The sequence below is a fragment of the Strix aluco genome, chromosome 38 (genome assembly GCF_031877795.1).
Source record: "Strix aluco isolate bStrAlu1 chromosome 38, bStrAlu1.hap1, whole genome shotgun sequence".
Taxonomy (NCBI): Eukaryota; Metazoa; Chordata; class Aves; order Strigiformes; family Strigidae; genus Strix; species Strix aluco.
The window spans coordinates 788877-815073 of record NC_133968.1 but is presented as its reverse complement, the minus strand read 5'-3'; the positions used below and the strand labels follow the sequence as shown (position 1 = coordinate 815073).

The following is a 26197-nucleotide window of genomic DNA, read 5'->3' as shown; positions in this document are numbered from 1 at the left end:
CTCTGCTCCCCCATCAGCCCCTTCTCCACTGTCACCGTCACCGACATGACACCCTGGATCTGTCCCAGCGTCGTCACCGTGACCCATGTGCCCCCCCCCCCCCAACTCTGGGGCCCCTCAAACCCCCCCCACGGGGGTCCCCAGGGCTCATTGTCCCCACTCGAGGACGTGGCGGGAAAGGGCCGGGGGCCACCCTGGGGTCCACCAGGGATGAAGCCAGCTGGGGGGGGTGGGGGGGAGGGATAGGGCTGGTCTGGGCTTAAATAGGGGATTTGGGGGGGGGCTCGGGGGAGGGGCTCAGGGCAATCCGGGTGTCCTGGGGGGCTGGAGAGCGCAGCCCCCTGCACCCAGATCCTGGGGACAGGGATGGGGACAAGGGCCAGGACGGGGACACCAGGGCCCCCCCCTCCTCGCAGGTGACACGGTGGTGGCCTTTGTCCCCATCAACCCGGCGCCCAACACGTGGCTGGGGGTGGTGAGGCAGCGTGAGCTCCTGGGGACCCCCCCCAGCCCCCCCCCAGGCGGCCGGGTGCCCCCCAACAGGCTGTGACCCCCCCCCCCAGGGTGTCATCTGCCCCCAGTGACTGGTCAGGGCTGGGCGCGCGGCTGGGGGGGTCCTTTGGGGGGGTGGGACATGTGGGTCCATTTTGGGGGTCTCAATCCTCAGCCATGGGGGGGCCATGTTGGTGGGGGGGGGGGGCGGGAGCTTGGACACGTGGGTCTTTTGGGGTTCGGGGAGCTGGACCCCCTGCACCCACCAACACCTTTTTCAGTTGAAAAAGCCCCAAATTTGGGCTGTTCCCCTTCCCCTCGCCCCCGCCACAGCTTGAGGTTTTTTTTGGGGGGGGGGGCGGCACCCCCATCTGCTGCCCCACGGTGAGGGGGGGGCATGGGGGGGCGTCGCGGCGGGGCCGTGCGTCAGCCGGGGCGCGTGGCCGGGGCGGCCGCGGGGAGGAAGTTTGTGGACGGGGTGGGGTGACCGGGGCTGCGTCACCAACCTCTGCCACTGCCCGACACCCCGGGCCCACGGACAGCGGCTGCACCGGCGCTGGCGGGCAGGTGAGCGGGAACTGGGGGAACTGGGAGCAACTGGGAGCCACTGGGAATGGCTGAGAGCGGCACCTGGGGGAACCGGGAGCAACTGGGAGCCACTGGGAATGGCTGAGAGCGGCACCTGGGGGAACTGGGAGCCACTGGGAATGGCTGAGAGTGGCACCTGGGGGAATGGGGAGCAACTGGGAGCCACTGGGAATGGCTGGGAGCGGCACCTGGGGGAACTGGGAGCAACTAGGAGCCACTGGGAATGGCTGAGAGTGGCACCTGGGGGAACCGGGAGCAACTGGGAGGCACTGGGAATGGCTGGGAGCGGCACCTGGGGGAGCTGGGAGCCACTGGGAATGGCTGGGAGAGGCACCTGGGGGAACTGGGAGCAACTGGGAGCCACTGGGAATGGCTGGGAGAGGCACCTGGGGGAACCGGGAGCAACTGGGAGCCACTGGGAATGGCTGAGAGTGGCACCTGGGGGAACTGGGAGCAACTGGGAGCCACTGGGAATGGCTGAGAGTGGCACCTGGGGGAACTGGGAGCAACTAGGAGCCACTGGGAATGGCTGAGAGCGGCACTTGGGGGAACCGGGAGCAACTGGGAGCCACTGGGAATGGCTGAGAGTGGCACCTGGGGGAACTGGGAGCAACTGGGAGGCACTGGGAATGGCTGGGAGCGGCACCTGGGGGAGCTGGGAGCCACTGGGAATGGCTGGGAGAGGCACCTGGGGGAACTGGGAGCAACTGGGAGCCACTGGGAATGGCTGGGAGCGGCACCTGGGGGAACTGGGAGCAACTGGGAGCCACTGGGAATGGCTGGGAGCGGCACCTGGGGGAACGGAGAGCAACTGGGAGCCACTGGGAATGGCTGGGAGCGGCACCTGGGGGAACTGGGAGCAACTGGGAAAGACTGGGAGCAGCACCTGGCATGAACTGGGAACCACTGGGAGCCACTGGGAATGGCTGGGAGCAGCACCTGGTGTGAACTGGGAGCCACTGGGAGCCACTAGAAAGGGCTGGGAGCAACTGGGAGCTACTGGGAGCCACAGGAAGGGGTGGGAGCCACACCTGGCGTGAACTGGGAGCCACTGGAAGCCACTGGAAGCCACTGGGAAGGGCTGGGACCTGCAGCAAGGGACTGACAGGGAGAACTGGGCAGGGAGGGGAGCTGCAGCCTGGGGAAACTGGGATGAACTGGGAAAGGCTGAGTGCTGCAGCCTGGGGGAACTGGGATGAACTGGGAAAGGCTGAGTGCTGCAGCCTGGGGGAACTGGGATGAACTGGGGAAGGCTGAGTGCTGCAGCCTGGGGGAACTGGGATGAACTGGGAAAGGCTGAGTGCTGCAGCCTGGGGGAACTGGGATGAACTGGGAAAGGCTGAGTGCTGCAGCCTGGGGGAACTGGGATGAACTGGGAAAGGCTGAGTGCTGCAGCCTGGGGGAACTGGGGAGCCCCAGGCAGGGAAGGGAGCTGCACCCCAAGGTGAAACTGGGGTGAACTGGGCAGGGCTGAGCGCTGCACCCTGGGTGAACTGGGGAAGGTTGAGTGTTGTAATCCCAGAGGTGAACTGGGACGAACTGGGTAGGGCTGAGCGCTGCCCACTGGGTGAACTGGGGAGCCCCAGGCAGGACTGGGAGCTGCATCCTGGGGTGAACTGGGAGAACTGGGCAGAGCTGGGAACGGCACCCGACGGGAATTGGGAGCACTGGGCAGAGCCGGGAGCTGTCTGCTGGGGTGAACTGGGAGCACTGGGCAGAGCCGGGAGCGGCAACCGCGGGGAACTGGGAGCACTGGGCAGAGCCGGGAGCTGCATGCTGGGGTGAACTGGGAGCACTGGGCAGAGCCGGGAGCTGCATGCTGGGGTGAACTGGGAGCACTGGGCAGAGCAGGGCTCTTGGCCCCGGGATCCCCGCGGCTCCCGCCGGGCCGGGAACAGGCAGCGGGACCCCCGACTGGTTTTACTGGTTTAACTGGCCGGGGCGGCCGGAGAGGGTCCGGCGTGGGGGGGGGCGGCTGGGCTGGGATCCCCGGGGACGGCGGGCGGCTCCGCACCGGGCCCCCCCGGCCCCGGGACCCCCCGAGACCCCCCGGGGTCCCTGTGCACCCCCAGACTCCTTTTTGCCCCCCCGGACCCCTCTGCCCCCCCCGGGGCTCCCGTCCCAGCTCCTCTTTGCATCCAGAGACCCCCCCGGACCCCCCCTCTGCACCCCAAATCTCCCCCGACCCCCTCTTTGTCCCCTCCGACCCCTCTCTGCACCCCTGGGGAGCCCCCCCCCCCCCCCCCCGCATCCCTGCGCCCCCCCCGGGGCTCCCCCGGACACCTCGAACCCCTCCCCGTACCCCAAATCTCCCCCCGAGCCCCCTCTGACCCCCCCGGGTCCCTCTCTGCACCCCCAGACCCCCCCATTTCTCTCTGCCCCCCCCTTGGCCCCCTCCCCGCCACACCTGGGCCCCCCCCCATCCCGTCCCCCCGGCATCGCGCCCACCCAAGGTGGGGACCGGCACCGGGCCGGGGGCGGCGCCTTTTGGGGTCCCCTCAGCGTCGTGGTGTTTGCGCCGGCCCCGGGGGGGGGACGGGGGGGGGGGGGGGACGGGGACGGGACACCCACGGCTTCGCCCCTTATCGCACCCAGCGCCTCTTGTCAGCACCCGGCCCCGCTGCGGGGGCCCCGGCCGCGCCGCCGTGGGTGGGGGGGTGTCGATGGGGCTGGGGGTGCCCCGGGGTGGCCCCCACCGGCGGCACCGCGAGACCCCGAAACGCGGCGGCTGGGGGGGCCCCGGGGGGCAGAGAGAGCCGGGGGTGGGTGCCAAGCGAGCGGCTGGGTGGGCGCAGAGAGAGGTGGGGTTTGGGTGCCAGGTGGGTGTCAAGTGAGAGGTGTTTTGGGTGCTGAGCGAGCGTTGGGTGGGTGCCAAGTGGGTGCTGAGCGGGTTTTGGGTGCCGAGCGAGCGGCTGGGTGGGTGCTGAGACGGTGTTGGGTGGGTGCTGAGCGGGTTTTGGGTGCCCGAGCGAGCGACTGGGTGGGTGCTGAGCGAGTTGGTTTTTGGGTGCCAAGCGGGTGGTGGGTGGGCACAGAACAAGCGGTTGGGTGGGTGTCAAGTGAGCGGCTTTTTGGGTTCCAAGCGGGCGTTGGGTGGGTGCGGAGTGGCCTTTGGGTGCCGTGTGGGTGTCAGGTGGGTGCCGAGTGGGTTTTGGGTGGCAAGAGGGCGCTGGGTGGGTGCTGAGATGGTGTTGGGTGCCAAGTGAGTGGCTGGGTGGGTGCTGAGTGGGTTTTAGGTGCCACGCGGGCGCCAGATGGGTGCTGAGCAGGTTTTGGGTGCCAAGAGGGTGTCAGGTGGGTGCTGAGGGGGTTTTGGGTGTCAAGAGGGTGTCAGGTGGGTGCCAAGGGGGTTTTGGGTGCCAAGAGGGTGTCACGTGGGTGCTGAGGGTGTTTTGGGTACACGCAGGTGTCAGGTGGGTGTTGAGAGGGTGTTGGGTGCCACGTGGGTGTCAGGTGGGTGCTGAGCGGGTTTTGGGTGTCGTGTGGGTGTCAGGTGGGTGCTGAGGGGGTTTTGGGTGCCACGTGGGTGTCAGGTGGGTGCCGAGCGGGTTTTGGGTGCCGTGTGGGTGTCAGGTGGGTGCTGAGGGAGTTTTGGGTGCTGTGCAGGTGTCAGGTGGGTGTTGAGCGGGTTTTGGGTGCCGTGTGGGTGTCAGGTGGGTGCCGAGCAGGTTTTGGGTGCCGTGCGGGCGCCGCGCGGGCCCGGCCGAGCTCTGAGGCGCCGTGTCCCCCCCGCAGGCGCTGCCGGGAGCCATGAAGTGCCAGCTGAGCCCCCGCCTGCTGCTGCTGCCCGTCCTGGTGTCGCTGGCGCTGCTGGGGCTGCGGGTGCAGCGCTTGGCCGAGGAGCCCATCACCGCCGCCCCCGCCCTGCCCGGCCCCGGCCGCGCCGCCCGGCAGCACCCACCCGCGCCGGGGTTCCAGTGGGGCGGCAACGCCACGGCCAAGCCGGCGCCCACCCGGCACCCGCTGCAGCCCCCCTACCCCTACCCCTACCGCTTCCTCCACAACCAGCCCCACAAGTGCCGCGACCGGACGCCCTTCCTGGTGCTGCTGGTGGTGACGGAGCCGGGCGACACGGCCGGCAGAAACGCCATCCGGCAAACCTGGGGCAACGAGAGCTTGGTGCCGGGCGTCTCCATCGTCCGGCTCTTCCTCATCGGCGTGCACCCCGTGTTCGCGCAGGAGCTGCGGCCGGTGCTGGAGGAGGAGACGCTTCTCTACCACGACATCCTCCAACAAGATTTTTTAGACACCTACAACAACCTGACGCTGAAGACGCTGATGGGGCTGGAGTGGGTGAGCAAACACTGCCCCAACGCCAGCTACGTGGTGAAGGCCGACCGCGACGTCTTCCTCAACCTGGCGTACCTGGTGCGGCAGTTCCTGGTGCCCCCCAAAACCAACTTCATGACGGGGCACCTCTACCAGAACACGGCGCCGCTACGCAACAAAGGCTCCAAGTGGTACGTGCCCCACGAGGTTTACCCCAACAAGACCTACCCGCCCTACTGCGGCGGACCCACCTACGTCCTCTCCGGGGATGTGGCCCAAAAAGTTTACGGCGTTGCCCAAACTCTGCCCGTCATGAACATGGAGGATGTTTTCATGGGCATCTGCCTGCACGCGCTGGGCCTCAGCCCCACCGCCGGCCCTTGGGGCGTCTACAACATGGTCCGGCTGCAGTTCGAGCGGTGCCGGTTCTCCCGGCTAGTGATGGTTCACCACTACCAGCCCCAGGAGGTGCTCAGGATCTGGCCCCGCTTCCAGGAGGCGCCGGCGATGTGTCACCGTTAGCCACGGCCGGGGGCCTCTGAGCCGCGCCGGGGGCCACCGGCGCCTCCCGCAGCCCCCGGCGGGACGGGTGCCACCGGGCCGCCACGCGCCGGCTTCGCCCCCTCCGCTGACTTTCTGGCCAGTCTTTGGCTCTCGAGCAGCCGCTCGGGGCCGTCTCCAAACCTCGGGTCTCTCGGGGACCCCCCTGTGCCGCCCGCGGCCCCACTGGGGACAGTTTTCCCCCCAAATTGAGCCACCAGCTGAGTTGCGCAGCCGGAGCTGTGGGCTCCGCTTGCCAGACCGGCTACTCCACTTTATTGATCTTTTTAATATTATTTTTATTGTTTGTGTCCTGAGCCCGCCGGGCTGGGTGCTCGGGGCCCGCGCCAGCGGTAAAGCCGGGCCTGTGTTAAGTTATAACCAATATTTGTAATAAAAGGGCTGGAGCCAGCCGGACCGAGCTCGCCACCCGCCTCGTCTCTCCCGGTGCCGGCACCGCGCCATCGGCACAACCCCCGCGCCGTCCCCTCCCCTCCCGCTGCGCCGGGGGGAAGCGTCCCCACCCCGAAACGCCGGCGGAGGATGAGAAGGGTGAGGGGCGAAGGTCGGACCTCGCCCTCAACAAGCTCACGGTGCTGGGAAGGGGCCGCCGAAACGCCGGCTCGTGTCCCTGCCGCTCGCTGTGGCCTCACCACCGGCGGCACAACAAGCGCCGTCGGGGCGTTAACAGGGCGCGTTTGGGCCCGGCTCGGCCGCCGGCACCGAACCAGAACCACCAGGGTACAAGGTGCAAAGTTTATTCAAAATAACTGCGGTGCGCCGGAGGCAGCACGTTTACACACATGCAAACCGCCCGCGGCCCCGGCGCGATAACCAATAAGGCTCCGGCTGTTTCTGGCGCTGCTTAGAGGAGCTAGGGGCAGCTCTGGTGTTATTTTGGTTGGAAAAGGGGCGATTTTGTAGCTAAAACCCCGCCTGGCCCGTGGCTTTGGTCTAAGAGATGGAGTCTGGCAGCTGCCCGCGGCGGGGCGCCGGAATATTTGGGAGCGGGAGCTGCTCCACCTCATCGATCCCCCGGGACGGCGCCTGCACGGCGATCGCCGCGCTCCCCCTTTGCCCAGGAAGGGGAATAAACCGGAGCCGCTCTCGGGGTTTTGGTTTTATCGCGGCTTTGAGGAGCGCCGCGGTTACAGGCAGCAGCTGGCAGGGCCGGGCAGGCGCCCGCGAGCCGTGCGGGTTATCTCCACCAGGAAGTTCCCACCGGCGCTTGCTGTAAGCCATCACCGAAAATCCCTGGCGTCGGGTTCAAGGGTCCCTTCTCCAACGCCCCACCCTGTGCCAGGAATCCGGTGCCCCCGCCCCATCCCCACCGCGGCGCAGGAGCGGGGCAGCTGCCGGCGGCTCCGCCGGCCACGGAGATCATTTGGTCCTGGCCAAGGACGAGCCGGCCCCGCTTGCTCCTCCGGTCAGCGCTCGGGGAAGTCCGTCATCTCCCAGCCAAAGCCCCGGCGGGGTTTGGCCACAAAACCAAGAGTTTGAGGTTATTAAAATTGCAGGATGTGGAGAATATTTTGCATTTAGGGGGTTTTTGAGGAGCAAGAGGCTGCGGCGCGCGCCGTAAAACAAGACGGCTGGAGCCCGAGACATCAAGAGTTTTGTGTTTATTTGTCTACATTCAGCTTACTCCAGATGTACTGCCTGAGGGATCCAGGCATACAAAACCCACTCTGTCCCACTGGTTTTTAAAATAAAATCTTCACTTATAAAACTGAAACACTAAAGCATTAAAATACAGAAAGCTCGTTTAACTCACTTCACAAAAGCATTAACAGATGACATATCCCTTATCTATTTAAAGCCATACTGTGTTCACACTTCCACGTCAATTTTTAAATAGAAAAAGGATACTGAAATTGTATTAACTCCCCAAAAAAAAAAAAAAAATCATTTTCCTATTTAGACAAAGTTGTAATGGCAACTAACAAACCATTAAATACAGAGATGCCCAAAATACAGCTAAGTATGGAATTACAGGTACTCAACCATTAGTGACCGGTATCACAAAGAGCACTGCAACATGGAAACGGGGGGGCAGGGAGGGGGGGGGTGGTTTTTTTTTTTTTTTTTACGTGTTTACCGTGAGGCGATAAAACTGAAGATTCCAGGGGAGGGAAGAAAGCGCCGCGCCCGCGGGGGGAGGGCGGCTTTATCTGTACTGGTAGTTCATGCTGTGGTCGTTTCTGCCGTAGCCGCCTTGGGACGCTTGGTAGGAGCTGGGGGGGCCGCTGTAATTTTGGCCTGAACCGGGGGAGTTGTAGTTGGACTGCGAGGAATATCCACCTGTGGGGGGGCGGGGGGGGAGAGAGAGGAGCCGTCACCATTGTGGCGCCGAGCAAGGAGCTGTTTGAACGCAGAATCGGGGGGTTTTAACTCCGATCCGGCAGCCACGGAGCAGTGGGGGGGGGGTGTAAAGACGCAGCGAAAAAATCTACCGGGAAATGGTGTATACTGACCTTGCTTACCTTGGTACGAGGACCCTCCGCCCCCCGATCCTCCCCCATAGCCACCGTGCGAGCCCGTGTTGTAGGAGGCACCTCCCGAGTAGTTATTTCCTCCGCCGCCGCGGCCGCTGTTGCCGCCGTAACCTGGGAGGGAGAGCGCAGTGAGCGCGGCCGGTTCCGCCTTCCTCCTCCAGAACGCCTCGTTGATCTCAACCAACTAAACCAAGGTGCTTTAAACCCTCCCAAGTTCACAAAAACCCGGGAGGGGTTGGGGTGGGGGGACCCCAAAGCTCACCCAGCCCACCAGGTGCTCAGAGCCCCCCAGGGCCGGGGCATCGCCTGCCGCTCTGGGCAGCCTGGGCCAGGGGCTCCCGCCCTCAGCGCGGAGAATTTCCTCCTCAGATCTTGTCTAAATCTCCCTTTTTTTAGCTCAAACCCGTCCCCCTTGTCCCACGGCTCCAGACCTGCCTAAAAGCGACTCCTTCGCGTGGGACCCAGCGTATTTCCCAACTATTCACTGTTTGTGTTTTACTCCCCAGAGAAGCAACTCACTGAATTTGCTCTCGTAGTTGTAATCGGAGCCCCCGCCGCCAGGCGAGTTGTAAGAGTTGGAGTAGGAGGAGTAGTTGCCTTGCCCGTGGTTGTAGCCTTTCTGCTTGCCCTGGGGCGGGCCGTAGTTACTGTACTGGTTCTGGTTGTAGGATTGCTGCTGCTGGCCCTGGTGGGACTGGTACCCCGAGCCGTAGGAGGGTTTTTGCTGTCCTCCGTGCTGCTGTTTCTTCCCGCCGTGTTTCGGAGGAACCGGTGAGTTGTAGTTATCACCACCTTGGTAGTAGGAGCCGTAGCCGGAGGAGCCGCCGCCGCCGCCGCTCCCCGAGTTGGAGTGGCCGCCGTTGCTGTAGAACTGGCCTAAACAGAGAGAAGAGCATCAGCCCCAGCAGCAGGCGGGGGGGGGGGCAGGTGGGTCAAAGGCTGGTGACGCGGCGAGACTCCCCCCGCGCCGCGGCGGGGGGTTTAGGAGCCGTTTGCTCTTACGCTGGCGGAGGGTTTAGGAGCTCCCCGCGAGGTCAAACATCAGTGGACGGGGAATTGTGAGACACGGCGTGAGGTCACCCCGAGATCCCCGCGAACGGCGCCCACCCGGTTCGCCCCCAGCTTTAATTCCAGCAGGACCCCAGGGTTTAGGACTAAGCTCAGGGCTACGACGGTTTCTTTAACGCGCGTTACAATCGCTAACGGTTATCGCTCTACAAAGATTTAAAATCGGGTGCTCAAACGAGACAAGTCGCCGTCAGCGGCGCCTGATGCTCCGTCTCCGCAGCCCCGAGACGCGGTAACGAGGAAGAACCTCGTTTCCTGTAACGAGGAATTAACCCGACATGCAGGCGGATGGCTCCGAGGCGCCCGTCCGGATTTACACGGCGAGCGAGCAGCGACAATCCAACGGAAATTAAGACGTGGGTGCAGAGCTCATCCTATTTACCTCAGAACCGGGGTGCTACCGCGGTCCCCGAAAGCCTCCAAGGGCTCGGCCCACCCCACCGAGGCCAGATGGGACAGCACCGCACAGAGGCCAGAGTTAGGCCGGGTTTAACTTTTATTTATCAAGAGGACTACAGTCAAGCTCTTCCAGCGATTCTTTCCCCCGCCCGATTCCTGCAAGCTGAGTGTCGGGGCAGTCGTGGTGCTGGGCTTAGTGGGAGAAGATTTGCTCTACAGGCAGGCTTGGCCTACGGGAAACTAACTTTCAAGGAATTAAAGACACTAGAATCCAACTAAAAACCTGCCCCAGTGTCCGTAACAGCATGTACCTCTAAAAGAGGGAAAGACTGGCCAGCGCCTCCTCTGGAAGAGGAGACGTGGGTGAGAATTTAATTAAAAAGGAGACAAAAAGATTAAAATCTCACGCCCTTTGCTTGGGCGATCCCGTGTGAAACTACAGGGACGACGCAGGGGGAAGGCGAGTCCCAGCTCAGTTCCTACATTCAGTGTTTGCAGCTCTTCCAGGCACCTCACTTTTAACTTTTTGATCATTTAATCGCTTCTTGTCTGCGCCCCCCCTGCACTACAGTAACATTTCTACACAAGATTTTTGGTTTTTCCTCTTCCGCAGAAGATCTCACTTTAGCTGCGCAGAAACGAGGTTCTGTGATTGATTTATCTCCAGCCCCGAACGCCACGGCGGGAGCAAAACATCTCCTGGCTGCAGGAGACACTTGTACCAAACTCCCCGTCCTCGGTCGGGGCGCGGGGGGTTTCTCCAGAGCGAGGGGTTGCGACCGGCACCGCGTAAATTCAAGCTGCAGCTGCTGGCAGTTGGTCTCTCCCAAGTCAAGAGGCGTGGAATTTCCGCTTTACACCAACACTTCATATTTAACTATGAAGGTTTAATGCTGTTTGACATCGGATTGTGTTCGACTTTCCCCCAAATCAAAGCTAATGAATACAAATATCCAGCACACGAGGTGTTACTAACATGTAGTCGCTTAAAAAAAAAAGGGCAGTTTTGCCACCTCATTCGGGACAGGATCTGCTCCCTTGTATAAAAAGTCATTATCTCAAACAATAGCTCTCTACAAAAAAATAGGGCATGCATCCTTGTAATAATTCTTATTTTAAGTATCCACTAAACACCTTGGACTTTTTTTTTTTTTAAAAAAAACCCCTGGTGCTCCGTAGGCCAGCGGTTTTTGGTTTCCTTGAGCTGGTTTCATTACCGAGTTAACTCAAAGGTGGTGGAGCCTCCCCAGTTAAGCGAAGGCAGAGGTGCAGCTTTGCGGCTAAAACCAGCGACAAAACACGACACAGTTTGCAAAACAACCACCGCAGCAAGAATAAAGGACCAAACACTCGGAATTCAGCGACTCGGGTCTCGACTGGCCAACTGGGAAATTTCCCCCCGCTTCCGGTGAGATTTAATTCTCCAGGCGATTAAAGTACTTTTAGGGCGACGAGCGTTTTTCCAGCTTGGCCGTTAAGTGCTTTGGGCCCTTTACGCGTGGCTCAGGAGAAGGTGGATTTCGCGTTTACGAAGGAATCGGTGCGTTTCCGAGGTCACTAACGTGTCCACGCTAACCCCTAACGCCTGGGTATTTATTGCGGCAGGACGGGAAGCACGATTACAATACCTGTGAGTACACTAGCTACCGGTCACAAGTCACACCCCTCAGTGGGAATCCACCAGCGTGTTACAGAGGGGGGAGGATTCAAATTTTTAGCACACACGGTTTCCACGTACAAGTCAACATTTCACATGCTTAAAAAGCTGGGCTGCGCTACGTTCAAGAGATGTTGAAAAGTCTTCCCAATATCGAGAGGCGTGTACCCAATTGCTGGGATTTATTAAAAGGCTCAAATTTTGTACAAAACCTGCTGTAAATTAAGACAAAGGTCGATTAAAACACTTCAGTTTCTTAAAAATAAAGTAATGCTTTCCATAAAAAGCAAAGATGGGCTTTTTGCCTTTACGCTGAACGGAGCTGGCTTGGAAATTTGTGCGAGGTGCACAAAAACATTCTCAGATAATTGGTTCCCCCTGTTGTGTACATCGATACAACCAAGTTCAAAGGCAAATCACAATAAAAACTGCCACTGTCTTAGTTCTGCAGGCTAAGAGAGTTTCAGACAAGCTGCGGTGAAAAGCCACTGTTGAGAAACCCAGTGAAGCACGGGGACACGGCACGAACACTTTGGGTTTTGGAGTTCGAGAAAATTGGAGTAAAAAGCTGTTTTTTGTGCAATACTTTTAGATGATCTAGGAAGACCCAAAATCATGATAGCCGTAGCAGTCTGTGAAAAAGTCACCTACAAAAGGGGGAGACAGAGCAGAGAAAAAAAATTAGAATTCTTTTGAAGATGGCAAAATGCGCCACATTTGAAAAGTCATGTTTTAGATTTCTCTGCTCCTGTCACCCCCCAATGAAGGCTTCTTCTCAAGACCAATGGCTGGGTATTTTCAGGGAAATCACATTCAAAAGTGTGGCCGATAGCTTCACATGGCTTAAAGCAGAGAAATTTAAAATATTCACAGTTTTAGAGGAAACGTGAAGTCACCTGGATTCGCGTTTTTAAACTTTTTAACGAGCACACAAGCCACCTTTCACGACTTCGCGTTCAAAAAAAAAAGAGAACCCCCTTACGAGGGCTCCTGCACGAGCGCGGCGCAACCCGCGCCGAGTCTCACACCCCCAGCGGCTCGATGCGTTTCCAAATTTAAGATGAAAACCACTTACTATAGCCTGCTGTCGCGGAATTGCCTCCGTAACCATAGCTTCCGTAGCCGGCACCTAGATTTGAAGAGAAAAAAAAAAAAATAAAAATGTTGAAAGAAAAGGAAATGGAAGTGACAAAAGGCCTCGTGTGTCCCGTCACGCTCCAAGACACAAAACGCTGGCGGGGTTTGGGTGGGTTTAGGGCCGGCGCAGGCAGCACCTCACCTGCATTCATGTAGCCGCCGTGGTTGCCGCCGAATCCCCCCCGGCCTCTGCCGCGGCCTCGGATGTTGCCGCCTCTGCCACGGCCGCGCATGTTGGGGGGAGGAGGCACCTCGTTGTGCATGGGGCCTCCCATCCCGAAACCCGGGTTGTGCTGCTGAGGGGGGAGAGAGAAAAAAAAAAAGAACACGTGTCACCCGGCTCTGGAACGCGCTGCCCGGCCCCTGAGGTGACCAAAAAAACCACCTTTCCAGAGGACGGCGGGAGCTCCAGAACGCGCCGGGTACCCGTCTGCCTTGGAAAGGAGGGGGGCTAAGCAAAACGCAGCGGGGGCGGGCACCGAGTAAGGGTCATCTCCAGAAAACAGGCTGTTTTCTGTAAAACTCGACGAATTTCTGCTTTCGAGCCCAACGACGGCAGATCCTGGTTTCCCTCCACACCTTATTTCCCCTCCCCAAAAAGGGATTAAAACCACAGAGCAGGAGACAACGGTGCTACGAAACCGTTAAGTTACACCAGGAAGTCGTTGAATTGTGAATTTACTTACTTTTACTGCAAACTTGGGGCCCCCCCTTGCAGGCACGGGGGCTCTCTTCTTCTTGTTCTGCTCAATGGCAACGGGAGCATCCGGGAAGAGCTTCTCCAGCGCGGCCAGCGCCGCGTAGGCTTTCGCCACCTTTTTATTGGAACCGGCTCCTTGGAATTTCTGCCCGTCAACCTCCACCTTTGGAAGGGATTAAATCAGCGCACGTAAGCGGAAAGAGCAGGAACAGAAGCTGCCACTTGGGAAAATTAACCATTTTTTGTGGTGCCTGCAGATAATTCCAGGAGTTGGAAGTGCTCAAGGCAAGGCTGGACGAGGCCTGATCCTGTGAAAACGTCCCCACCTGCTCAACGAGCTTTAACAGGCCCCTTCCAGCCCAAACCATCCCGTGATTTTATGATTTTTAACTCTGACTTGAGAGCCTTAGTAAGAGATACTCGAGCTGGGATGAGGGACCGGGCATCCCCTCACCTCCATGACGAAGCGCTTGTCGTGGCTGCCGCCCGTTTCCGATATCAGCTCGTACTTCAGCCCGCGCCTCTTCTCGTTCAGCTCCATGACGGGATTCTTGCCGTGCTTCGTCAGAATTGGTCCTTGTTGTTTCACATTCTGGAAGTAGAGAAGCGGTGATGAAACTCCCACAAAAAACCCGCCCGAGGGACCCTCAAGCTGCTTCCAAACGGCGTATTTTGGAAAAGATCTGAAGGAGGGAAGCTCGGAATGAGCTCGCCTGATTTTTTGACCTCATCAGTTGTACCGCGACGGTACCGGAACGGTTCAAGACACCGTTAGAGCGACCCGCCGCCGACGGGCGCTTCCAACGACGTCCTACGTCACCCCACAGACCCGGCGGGGCCCGTCTCGCCCCCTCGGCCGTGCTCACCTCTGGGGTCTGATCTGAAGGAGGGGAGGCAGCAGTGGGCGTCGAGACAGTTTCTACTACGGGAGGAGGAGCGACGACGACTGGTTTCTGTTCCGTTTCCTCTGCTGATTCGTCTCCTTTCCCAGATTCTTTGCCTTCCACTCCTGTGGGCAACCCCATATCTTGCAACACCTAGAGCAAGGAGAGCAGGTTACTGAGCGGCGCTCACCTTTCAGGGGAAACACTCAACGTGGCTGCTCGGGAATCCTTTTATGAGTTCAGTCCAGGTGCCAGGCATCCCCCAAACGCCAAGATTTGGGAAGTCCTCTGCCCCGAGACTCCACGCACAACAGACAACTCTGGTGTCTGGCTTTCCCCGTCCCTGCCCTGAAGGGTTTGAGACGCTCCTCACCCCCCGGCTGTTGTCACCATCAATTTAGTTGCCTCTTCGCAATTTAACGAGGTCAGCAATCAAACCGCCTCCTAACGAGAGGCCTCTGGCAGGAGCTGGCACACCCACGGCTCTTACCTTCACTGCCACGTGCAATTTGGCCGTCTTTTTGGAAGGTCCCGATGCCTCAAACGTGCTGCCATCAATTTCCACAGACATCGTAAAGATCGGAGCGTGAACGGGACCAGTCTGAGAGACAAGTTTGTACTGGAGCCCAGGTTTGAGCTGGTTTAGTTTCATCAGTGCATTCATGGCCTGGGGAGGTTCGAGTTTTTCCTCTGAACAAAGCAAAAAAACCCAAAGTTTGTGGCTGTTTGTCATCTCTTTCAAAGAAGCATAACCAATTTCAGACAAGTTCTTTATTTTCCTCCTTGCAAGAATTTAAGTTATACCAAGTAAAAATCTTAGCGTTAAGGTGTTGGTTGTTTTTGTTGGTTTTTTTTTTTTTTTTTTTTTTAAATTCACGTGCCCTGTAACCCCTATTTACAGCATCACCCAAGACCAAACCCTTTCAAGAGCTCTTCCACAACCTGCCCCCCGCCTCGGCCTGCGAACAGCTCTCGGGTAGCCATTTGTACCTACCTCTCGTTAACTCAATACCTTTTTTCTGAATCTTCTTTTTCTTTTTGCTGGGAGATTTCTCCTCTCCATCCTCCTCCATCGGACGCTTCATTGGGGTGACAGCGTACGTTGTACTGGGAGGAATCTGGACTGTAACAGCGGTAACAAAAAACCCCTCAGTCTTCCAGTTTCCAGCAACAACAGCAGCAAAAGCCTTGGAAAGGTGATTTGGGTTTGGTTTTTCTGCCGAGTACCTACCAGTATAGTCAATGGGGTTTTCGTTCTTTGGTTTCTTGGGCATTTTGGAGGGTAGGGGATCCATCCCCAAGACTTTGTGAAGCTGGCCAAAAGCAGCAAGTCTCAGAGCATGCTAGAAAGATTAAACGTGTGTTACTGGGACGCGCAAGTGGCTCCACCACTCTCTGTTCCCTGCACAGTTTCAGACAGGAACATTCTACCCACCCCTACACAGAAATCCTCATCAGTTTAAATAGGACTCTCTGAATTTTTGCAGTTCGACCCAAAATACAGGTCGTGGTAGCAAGTCACTATTTAAAACCTGATACTTTGCTTCTGGTTGGCCAAGCTACAAATTCCTTATTGGTGTGGGACCCATTTGTATTTCTTTTACTTGACTAGATATTAAAAAAGTTAACACCGACCTCCGTGAGGTTACTATACTACCATTAACCAATATGGAAGTTCAGAGTCAGTTGAACTGATTAAGTTTTTGTAACATCTGTAGTCAAAACTATACCTGAGCACTCTGTGTGATATCTTCCCTTTGTTGTCTGTCTAGATGCCCAATAGCATCAGTGGCTTCTTTTTCACAAGGATCATAAATACCAGAACCATCTGAAGGCAGGAAACAAGGAAGATATGCAGAGAATTATCCTGGTGTTTCTAAAGAAACTAAACTAAGTATTCCCTTGGCATCAATCAACACTCATCTCTCGGAGAACACGGACTGACATGATCCATCCAATGTCCAACATTGTGAAACTCGCCTGGGCTATTTCACACGTACAATTAGCAGTGAGGCTGGTCACGACCCCTCAGGGAAGCAAATTTTACGCTCGTGGAAGCTGGAACCTCTCTCTACGGGGGGTTTAACGTCATGGGTCCGTAGCTCTGAACACACGTGCCCTAGGTAACGGCAAGGTACGGTAGTACCCGTCTACGCCGGGGGCTTTCTGAGCTCCGAGTCTAGGCTGCCCGCACACACAACGAGGGACTTCTCGAACGCTAAGGCAGGGTGACCGCGCCTGGAAGCTCCGCCCGCGTTGCATTTCGGCTTCGCTTTGCAATGTAAATGCAGAGAACCACCTAACCTGGCATCACGATCCCCGAGGCGAGGCACTCGAGAACTCTCCTCAGAGCCTCGCCAGCGCCCATGGGTCTGTTGGCAGTTCCGATAGATTTCTCACACAGCAGCTCGAGAGGCTGAAAGACAGGTTGGAAGAGTGAGACAAGCCCGGCAGGCGCTCGCGCTGCGATCGGGGCTGGAGGCTGCTGCCAGTTCCCAAACGATGAGATTTTTACGCCGCAGAAACGAACCGCTCAAACGATTTACGGCGCGGGCGGCCGAGACGCATCTTCTAAGGGCGGAAGCTTGGCTCGCACCGGTTAAATCTCTGACTTAGGGACGCGCGCAGACCGAAGAGCCCAACGCCGCTTTGGGGAAAGCGGCACCGACCCCCCCAGAATGAACAAAAAAAAAAAAAAAAAAAGGAGCATTACCCATCCTCTCAGAGGCGCCCAAGTAGGAACCCGAGTACACAGGTCTCGCAGCACTCGTATCACTATGACGCACGACTTCAGCCCGTTAGCCCTGGCCTAGAATAAGAATCAAAAGCAGACACACAGTTGATAAAAACCCCCAAACTGCTCGTTCGCAGACATTCATTTTTGCGGTGCTACTTTGTCAAGGGTAAACAGTATTTCGCGTCACCATTTTAGCACTTAGAACAACAACCGTCGTGTACAAAGGCAACATTACTCTTAACACAAAGCAGCAGCTATGCATCTACTCTTTAAAAAAGGTTCCTGCCGACCGTTTAATTCGCTTAAGTGCTTCTTTAGCAACTGTACCGTTGACAGACGCTAAGTTCAGCACGTCTAACTATCATCCGACGTTAACGTATTTTAAATAAAAAACAAAAATAGTCAAAAGACTTTACAAATTTTCTACTTAAAGACAAATATAAGAACAAAATGCAAACCTGGAACCACTTGGCGTGTCGCAGTGACGCCAAGGCAGCAAGGCATTTCTGCCTGTCCAGAACGTCCGGGGAGTCGGTGACTGATAGCGTTTCTATTCGTGGATGGAATAAGAAGACAAGGCACAGTTTGACCAAGGGGGATCTGTCAGGCGGAGAGGGGATGAGGCAGCTTCCTAACGGGCAGCTGAGGCTCCCAAAAGATCCTGATCTAGCTCCTGTACCGGGAAGGAGGGGTCTGCAGTGCGCTCGCCTAGCGGCCTCGCTTCGAAATGCAAACTGCAGCGAGGGGGGAGGTTCAATTAACTGGGAGGGGCTGAAGTCTATTCTGCGAGGAGACGGGGCGTGAAGCTCGGTGGGAGAGGACAGAAATCCTTTACGACTCCAATGAAGTGGCGGCGTAGGAGGCCGGTAATAGGTAACAAAGGGAAATTTAAAATAAAAGAACCCCCCACTCCGCGTTTCGCTGTAGCGGAGGAGTGGGGGGAGAAGCTTTGCGAGGATCAAGGGAACCCCCTGCGCCCATAAGGCTTGACTGCCCTGGCCCCAACCCGTGACAGAGAGCGTCCTGTTGGTCAAAGGTCCAGCGTCCCTAAAATTGACAAACTAGAAGGCTTGGTAGACGAGGTCAGATATCAAAACCAAAGACAGTCAATAGAGCACAAAGATATTTCCCAGTCTGTGCTGCAGCAAAACTGAAGATAAGGTTTGAAAAAAGCGCAAAGTTTCTCAAGACCAGGGTTTTAGATAAGGCTAGTGCACGGAGCGAGCGGTTGACAGCCACCAATTCGACGGCGCGGCGCCTACGTGACAGAAGCCATCGTAATTCACGCGCCAAAAACCGTCTGCGAATTCCAAAGGGAATTTGAGAGCCAATGGAGAAGCTAACTTTATCCAAAACTCTGCATCACTGTCTGGAATTCTGAACTTCAGCTGATGAAACAGCCAATCGAGGAGACCCAGAGCACTTATCATTCTTGCTGCAACACAAACTGCGTGGAACATCCAATTTCATGTACATGCAAAGTCATTTAACAAGAAGCCTTCGAGATTTTTTTTTTTTTTCTTAAACGTATCTGGTTTATATTTTTATGTCACTGTGCAGGCCACTTACATGGCTAGGTATGAAACAAGATTAATACAACAAGATGACGTATTAGTGAACTAAAGGCCCAAGTATAAAAAAAAAAAAAAGAAAAAAGGATAAAAAAAAAAAAGGAGCAAAATCCCATCTGAAAGGTGCTACTCAGTTTCGGAAGCTTGGTCCAAATAAACCGTAACCATGATCTCATGAGGTTGGTCTTCTCTTACGGAATTTTGAATTTGCACAAAAATAATTGTTGCCGCTTCGGCTGAAACTGAAGAGCACGCTTTAACAGCGAATTAGCAACGGAAATGTACGGGTTGCCAACCGACTGTCGGCCGTTTGCAGTCTTCCATACCTCCAGCTAACTGTTTCTCCATTTCTTCTCTGACTACGGGCGACGTCAAGTGGATGGTCAGCGTCAACGGCGGCTCTTTTGTGTTCTTAATTACAATGGCAGCGTCACCGACCGACTGGATTATTTCGTATTTGTCTTCAGTAATAGCCTGCAAGATAATTTCCCCCTTAGCCATCGTCTAATTCGCTTCTGAGCGATTTGCAACAGCCTCTTCCAACAAAAACCAAGGTCTATAAACAAAACTTCAGCTAACAGAGAAGTTCATTTCACAAGGCAACTCAAGGCCTGTGAAAATGACTTTTCCAAGAGGAAGGTATCAACACAAACGTCCTGGGCGTCTTTTTAACCATTTAAAAGCTCTTCCACTCGCTCCGTCACAAGCACACGCAAGCGTGGGGAGGTTTTACTCACAGCAAGCTGTACTCCGAGATTGTCAGCTACTTTCTCCAGGAGCTCCGTGGTGGGTTTATCTTTGCACAGAAGAACCAGCTCGAGATCCAAGTCCCCCTTCAGCAAGAGGCCTTTGGCGACAAGCCCCACGCGCATCACGCCCCGCAGGGTCCTGGTCAGCTGCTCCGAGGCCTTCTGGTCCCTGCAAACACACCGGCTCCGGTCACGGGGGCTCCAAAACGCCCAGAATTAACAGCAGCCGGGGACGTGCCGATGGCCAGCCCGAGCCGAGGGACAGATCTGCAATGCTTAAACATGACACACGACCCCCCGCCGCAGGATTTACCACACCCGCACGGGAAAAGGCGCTTCAACCCCGCGGTAGGTAATTCCTCTTAATCCCACAGCCAGGGAAAACAACTTTTCCACCTTCAGCGAGCAGATTTTTCCTACTCTAAGTCAGAAGGTGCTGTCACTCCCGACAGCGCCCTTCACAAGCCCACACACCGTGACGTTCCTTACCCTCCTTCCTTGTTTTCCTCTTCGGCCGCCGTCTCCATGGACTCTGTTTCTGGCTGCTCCCCACTGACTTTTTCTTGCTCGTCGATCCAGTCGGACACAGCCTTGAGCGCTCGCTCCGTGTGCGACACCATATTCTGAACCGCCTCCAGCTCCTCCTGCGTCGGGTAAACGGCCGAATGTTTGGCCATCACGTGGCGGTCGTCGTTCACAAAGATACGCATTGGTCGCTGAAAAGGGATTTTAAAACCATTTTAGCCAGGATGGAAAGGTGGATATACACCTCGTGAGCCCGAAACCTCCCGATCCTTACCATTTTTGCTTTCAAATCTCTGCCCAAGCGTTTGAAATGTGCTGATTTAGATTCTCCCACCAAAAAGACTGTCCCAGTACCACACTCTTCCGCAGTCTGAAAGCAACAGAAAGCCAGTCAGCGACGCTGGCAGGCTGGTCCGTCCCACAGCCTGCTGACTGAGCGCACGCAGGAACGGAAATAACTGCCATCCATCACTGGAAGCAAGAAATTAAGTTAGAAGTATGCAAACTCATTAGCAAAAGCCCAGTTTTCTGCTCCCGATGACTTACGCTCTTAAGCCCAGTGCCCACAGTAACAGCCACGGCCAGGCGTGACACAGCTCTGCCCCCCGATGCACACGGGCTCCCTCAGAGAAGGTTCTGTGTTACCTGCCCGGCAGTTTAACGAGCACCACACACTCATTTACCATCCACCAGCTCAGGCGTGGAGCAAACGCTGCGAGCCCTTCCCTCCTACAATCCCCCCCAGGAGCAACGACACCCCGCTGCTCGGTTTTCCCCTCCCTGCTTCTCGTTCGCCGCCATAAGCATACGATTTTGGGTCCTTATTCCCAAGAGGCTTTTCCCTATTAAAACTGGGTTTTGCCAAAGCTCCTGCTCGTATTTCTAAACCAAAGCACACCGAAGGGAACGCGCTCCCCACCAGCGCAGCCTGCGCTGGGAAAATTAAGTCTCTAAGCAGAGAGAACTCCGTGAGGTGAAGGGGGCTGCCTTCGCCTGGCTGCCAAGAGAGGTGACAGCTTTCCTGCAGGCCACTCAGAAGCAACTCTTTGCCATACACCGCTTTTTACCCCAAATTCATCTTACAGCCCCAAAGTAAACAAGCCTGCTTTTAATTAGGATTGATACGAGGCAAATTCAGTAGCTGCACCGAATCTCTTCACTTACTTTATCAGGAAGAAATAGGATAAACTTACACCTGCAAGTCTGGTTTTGAAGCGAGCACTTGCAACTCCTAAAATTCAACCGATTGAGCCAAAAAATCCCAATGGCTTGTTCCCAATCCAAAAGCCATTTTCGAAGGGAACTACCCCCCTCCGACAGCCCAGCTGAGGCAGCGAAGTCCTTTTGTTAAAATTCCCAGACTTTGTTCCTCTGTTTCAGCCAAGGGGCCTTCGAGCAGAGAAACATTCGTGTCCCGCAGGACCGATTTCTGCTGTGGGGAAGACGACAGCTTCCCAAGATCGCCTTCGGATGCGAGCAGGCTTCTGGCAAGAACTTCAAAAAGCTGTCTCGCACCCACTGGGATCGGCTCGTCGGCGTCCGTAACGTCGCTTCCCACGCGACCAGCGTTAAGAATCAGCAGTTGCTTGATTCAGTCATTAATTTGACCAAACATCTTTAATAGAACTCTTGACGTACCTCTAACTGCAACCGCACAGGGGCAATCCCAGGCCTGCAAACACCCTGATGTTCCGTGGTAACCCCAACAGTTGTTAAGTACCATTTACAAGGCATTAGCAGGAGAGGGGCAAAGAGCCTCAGCACCTGAAGGTGATGGAGATGAAGGTCATCATCATCTGCACCCACCCACCAGCTGTTTCACTTCATTTCACCACCAAGTACCCGTCAAAACCAGCACTTTCCAAAACACCACTGGGGAATATCACTCACGCCTCGATTATTCCAGAGCTCACCACCAAACCCCACTGCTCTGGGAGTTCTTCCACTCACAATGGGTTTCACTTGGGATGAAACCAGACTGATGCTCACTTTTGCTTTTTTCTACCAAAATTTACCACAAGTCGGCCGCTTCCAGCCTCACCGGTCATCGCTGCGTACAGCTCACAAACCCAGGTTTATCCTTCACGCTTTACAGGTGGCACAGACTGCAAATGAGCCTGGCCAATCTTACGTATAAATTGTCCCAGATACTGGTATAATAATAAAAAATAAAAATAATTAACAGCCCAAATAGTGCTTTACTACAGCAACGCTGTTATAACTCTGTAAAGTAACACGAAGGGCCTGGGCAGAAATTGGGACCCTGCTGCGCTGCTTGTTTCACAAACAGAGCTGGGGCTCAGGACCTGAGGAATTTTCTAGGATAAAATCAAGAAAGCTCATTTCCTCGAGCCGCCGTCGCTGTACGGACTCAGCATTCTATGGCACAGAAATACCTCCAATTCCAATCCTGCAAATGTTTACGCACAGGACGACTTTGGTATTGTTACAAATCCGGATCTAATTGTAATTAGACCCAGATGTTAGCGCCCGCTGAGCGGGGAGAGCTTTCCCCAGCTACCTGCAGGAGCCCACAAGGCATCTTCCCAAGTTTGGGGGGGCCGGCTTCCCAACCCGCTCCTACTCTGGACTGGACCCCGATGAACTCATACACTCTGTGCACGGTAATTTTTCTTAAAACTCCCTTAATTTCCTCCAAGCAAGGTAAGAAATTAGTCGAAATCTGACCTAGCGAGGCAGCTGTTTCTACAGTCAGAACCACAACAGCCTGAGAAACTAGAGTCCCGCTTCCTGCGATTCCTAACGACGGACGTTAGTGCTCTTCTTGAAATCACTGAAGTTCATTGCTAGTGAGAACCCAGGAGCTGATGCTGCAGCACCACAGGATTCGCCTCTTGGGGAAAAGAACCACAGAACAAGTTAAAAACACGAACGCGCTCAGCAACGCACAATTCCTGACATCGCTCTTGAGGCTGATCGTCATTAAAATTTGAGAAAAAGGAGAAACTTTGAAATTCCACCCTTGTTTTCAGCCTCGCCCGCTCTGCTCTCCCCCTCCTACGATTTCCACTACCAGCTCAATTTCACCAACAAACTTTCCACTCGATTCGAGTCTTCCAATGGAAGGAGCAGCCTCTCCGAAACATTTGTTGGGGGGGTGGATGAGAAAATGATAAACAGAATGCAAAAAGGCTGAAACTTCTGCCCTAGATCAGGGGAAAGTTTAGCACGCACGTAGAAGCGCGTTTCATTTTAGAAAGCTTCTACGTTTTAAGGCAGAATTTGTTGGTTTTCATCTGTGTTTTGAGCCTATCGTACCTGAACGGGATGACGGAAGGAGCGCGAAGCCTGAACGCCTCGCTCGTGTCTGCGGGGGACGGGAACCTCGCAGGCAAAGCTCTCCCCAGTCTGAGGACCCCGAGAGCATCTATTCCCCAGCACAGGGCTACCTGGCTGCCCCAGGGGATGGTAAACAGAACCCCTCGGCTCTTACAAGTGACACGTAGGGAGGTTTTTGTGTTTTGTTTTTTTTTTTTTCCTGAACCGTCCAGAAACTGAGCGGCTACAAATAACGGGATCGATGAGAAGAAGGGGAATTACAAGCAAGTGATGGGAGAGCCCAGATAAAACCCTGGAGAGTGAAGTTCAGGACAGCAGAGCGCGGTCCTGTCCCTGAGGGAAGGAGGTAGGATTTAAATCACACCAAAGGGGATGTTTCCACCTCACCTGTGCCCTCCCACCCACCCGCGAGAGCGGGGAAAAAGGCGAGAAGCCTGCGGGCCGCGGGGAGCTGCTGCTTTGTGGGCCTGGGGGGGTGGGTTGAGGGGTCGGGAAGGGGCCCAGACCCCCACCCCCCCCCCCAGGACCGACCTCTCCCTCCTCCCCACTCCCACACGGGCAGCACCGCCCGTCCCCACGCGTGAGCGCGGGGAACCGGCCGTCACGGGGTGTGTGTGCGGGGGTGAAGGGGCAGGCGGGCCGCTGCCGCCATTTGCAAACGCGGCGAGAACAAAGCGGCGGCGGCGGGAAATGGGGGGGGGGGGGGAAGCACGGCGCGACCCCCCCCCCCCACGGCGCGCGGTCCCCCCCACGGCGCGATGGGCGGCTGCAAGGGGAGGGGGGAGCGTGCGGGATGTGAGGGGGGGATGGACGCGGCGCAGCTCACCCCCCTCCTCAATTCCTAAGCTCCCCCCCCCCCAGCCTTCCCCTCACTCACCCCCGGCCCAACGGCCGCCCGCCGCCATTTTGTCTCCACAGCACAATGGGCCGAGAGGGAGGGAGGGAAGGAGGGGAAGGGGGCCGGGTCACCGCCGGCGCGGCCCGCGGCCCGCCGCCACCCCCCCCTCCCTCCCCACCCCCCCAACCACCTCTACTCCCCCCCCCCTCCCCTCCCCACACCGGCCTACCCGCCCTCCTCCGCGGCCCGTCCGCCCGGCACCGCCCCCCGGCCCGCCTCGGCGCCGGGCTTCCCCCTCAGCCCCGGGGGTTCCTACCGGGGGGCCTGCCCGCGGCGGGAGGAGGAGGAGGATGATGAAGGAGGAAGAAGAAGGAGGGGGGGGGGGGCTGTTCGTTGCTGGTCCCTCAGCGGCGGCGGGGCCCGGGCCTGGGCCTGGCCGCGGTGCGGGGCGCGGTGCGCGGTGCGGCGGGGCGCGAGACTGCAGCGCGGGGGGCGGAGCCGCCGCCGGCGGGGGGCGCGCGGCCGTGCGCGAGGAGGGGAGAGGAGGGGGGGGAGGATGGGGGGGGGCGTGGGGGGGGCGGCGGTGGAGGTTGGGGTTGAGCGGGAGGGAAAAAAAAAAAAAAAAAAAAAAAAGGGGGGGGGAGTGGGCTGGGGAGTCACGTGGAGAGCGGCGGTGGGAGCCAATGGGCGCCGGGTGGGCGGGGATGCGCAGGCGCGGGGCGGAGGGGGCGGGGCCTGAGGGGACACACCCACCGCGCCCCCCACCCCCCCACCCGGGAGCGGGGCGGGGCGTGCCGGGGGCCACCGGAATGAGGGGACCGCTAGCCCAATGCGGGCGGGCATCGGAGGGGACCAGTGGCCTGTGGGGGGCGGTGGCCTGAGGGGACCAGTGGCCTGAGGAGACTGGTGGCCTAAGGGGACCAGTGGCCTGAGGGGACCAATGGCCTGTGGGGGCTGGTGGCCTGAGGGGACCAGTGGCCTGAAGGGACCAGTGGCCTAAGGGGACCAGTGGCCTATGGGTGCCAGTGGCCTGAGGGGACCAATGGCCTCTGGGTGCTGGTGGCCTGAGGGGATCAGTGGCCCCTGGGGACCAGTGGCCTTAGGGGACCAGTGGCCTGAGGGGACCAATGGCCTGTGGGGGTGGTGGCCTGAGGGGACCAGTGGCCTGAGGGGACCAATGGCCTGTGGGGGCTGGTGGCCTGAGGGGATCAGTGGCCTGAGGGGGCCAGTGGCCTGAGGGGATCAGTGGCCTGAGGAGGCTGATGGCCTGAGGAGAGCAGCCTAAAGGGACCAGTGGCCTGAAGGGACCAGTGGTCTGTGGGAGCTGGTGGCCTGAGGGGACCAGTGGCCTGTGGCGGCTGGTGGCCTGAGGGGATCAGTGGCCTGAGGGGACCAATGGCCCGTGGGGGCTGGTGGCCTGTGGGGGCTGGTGGCCTGAGGGGGATCAGTGGCCTGAAGAGGCTGATGGCATGAGGAGAGCAGCCTAAAGGGACCAGTGGCTTGAGGGGACCAGTGGCCTGAAGGGACCTGTGGTCTGTGGGGGCTGGTGGCCTGAGGAGGCTGATGGCCTGAGGAGAGCAGCCTAAAGGGACCAGTGGCCCGTGGGGGCTGGTGGCCTCAGGGGGTCAGGAATCTGAGGGGACCAGCTTGAGGGGGCTGATGGCCTGAGGGGACCAGTGGCCTGTGGGGTCTGGTGGCCTCTGGGGACCTGTGGCTGAGGGAAATTGGGGATCTGAGGGGGCCAACGGGTCTGAAGGGACCAGCAGCCTGTGGGGGCTGGTGGCCTGAGGGGACCAGTGGCCCCTGGGGGTCAGGGATCTGAGGGGACCATGGGCCTGAGGGGACCAGTGGCCTGTGGGAGCTGGTGGCCTGAGGGGAGCCATCTAAAGGGACCAGTGGCCTGAGGGCACCAGTGGCCTGGGGGGAACATGGGGCACAAAGGTTCCTGGGGGGCAGGGGAGGGCAGCCCCCGAGGGGCTGAGCTCAGGGTGCCCACCCTGGGGGCCCTGAGGCCTCGGAGGGGGCTGTGGGCTGGCTAATGCCCCGGCAGTAAGCCCTTGGGGCTGGGGGGGCTGCCACCCTGGCCTGTCCCCCCAGAGAGGGGCTCCCCACCACGCTGGCCCACAGCCCTGGGGCCACCAAGAGCTGGGTTTGGCCACGAGCCACCGCCGGGCCCTGTCACCTTCCGCGGAGCTGGTGCCTGTGCTGTGGCAGTGCGGCGGCAGAGGGGGCACCCGCCCGCGGCTCA

The 26197-nt window shown here is 57.8% G+C and overlaps 2 protein-coding genes across 15 annotated transcripts; one reads left to right on the top strand and one right to left on the bottom strand.

The window, feature by feature from the left end:
• Positions 1–4830: 4830 nt before the first annotated feature.
• On the top strand, positions 4831–7389 carry LOC141917444 (uncharacterized). The gene is made up of 4 exons (XM_074810613.1): positions 4831–5866; positions 5924–6038; positions 6290–6637; positions 6849–7389. The coding sequence occupies exons 1-4, from the start codon at positions 4831–4833 to the stop codon at positions 7387–7389; spliced, it is 2040 nt and encodes a 679-aa protein (XP_074666714.1).
• A 107-nt stretch (positions 7390–7496) lies between these two features.
• ILF3 (interleukin enhancer binding factor 3) lies at positions 7497–24451 on the bottom strand. Of its 14 annotated transcripts, none has more exons than XM_074810650.1 (22): positions 23989–24095; positions 22500–22665; positions 21450–21575; positions 20086–20181; positions 19776–20002; positions 19275–19455; positions 18864–19011; positions 17425–17516; positions 16943–17038; positions 16534–16645; positions 15960–16057; positions 15461–15572; positions 15242–15352; positions 14720–14919; positions 14212–14382; positions 13800–13937; positions 13332–13508; positions 12788–12938; positions 12584–12637; positions 8904–9260; positions 8373–8495; positions 7497–8190 (listed from the first exon to the last, which is right to left on the bottom strand). In XM_074810650.1, the coding sequence occupies exons 3-22, from the start codon at positions 21543–21545 to the stop codon at positions 8057–8059; spliced, it is 2874 nt and encodes a 957-aa protein (XP_074666751.1). In that variant the 5' UTR covers positions 21546–21575; positions 22500–22665; positions 23989–24095; the 3' UTR covers positions 7497–8056. The 14 variants fall into 14 exon arrangements, with proteins under 14 accessions (XP_074666751.1, XP_074666740.1, XP_074666739.1 ...); XM_074810639.1 differs by having other exon boundaries at positions 12788–12941; positions 15224–15352; positions 23989–24093; XM_074810638.1 differs by having other exon boundaries at positions 8364–8495; positions 15224–15352; positions 23989–24093.
• Between the last annotated feature and the right edge of the window lie 1746 nt (positions 24452–26197).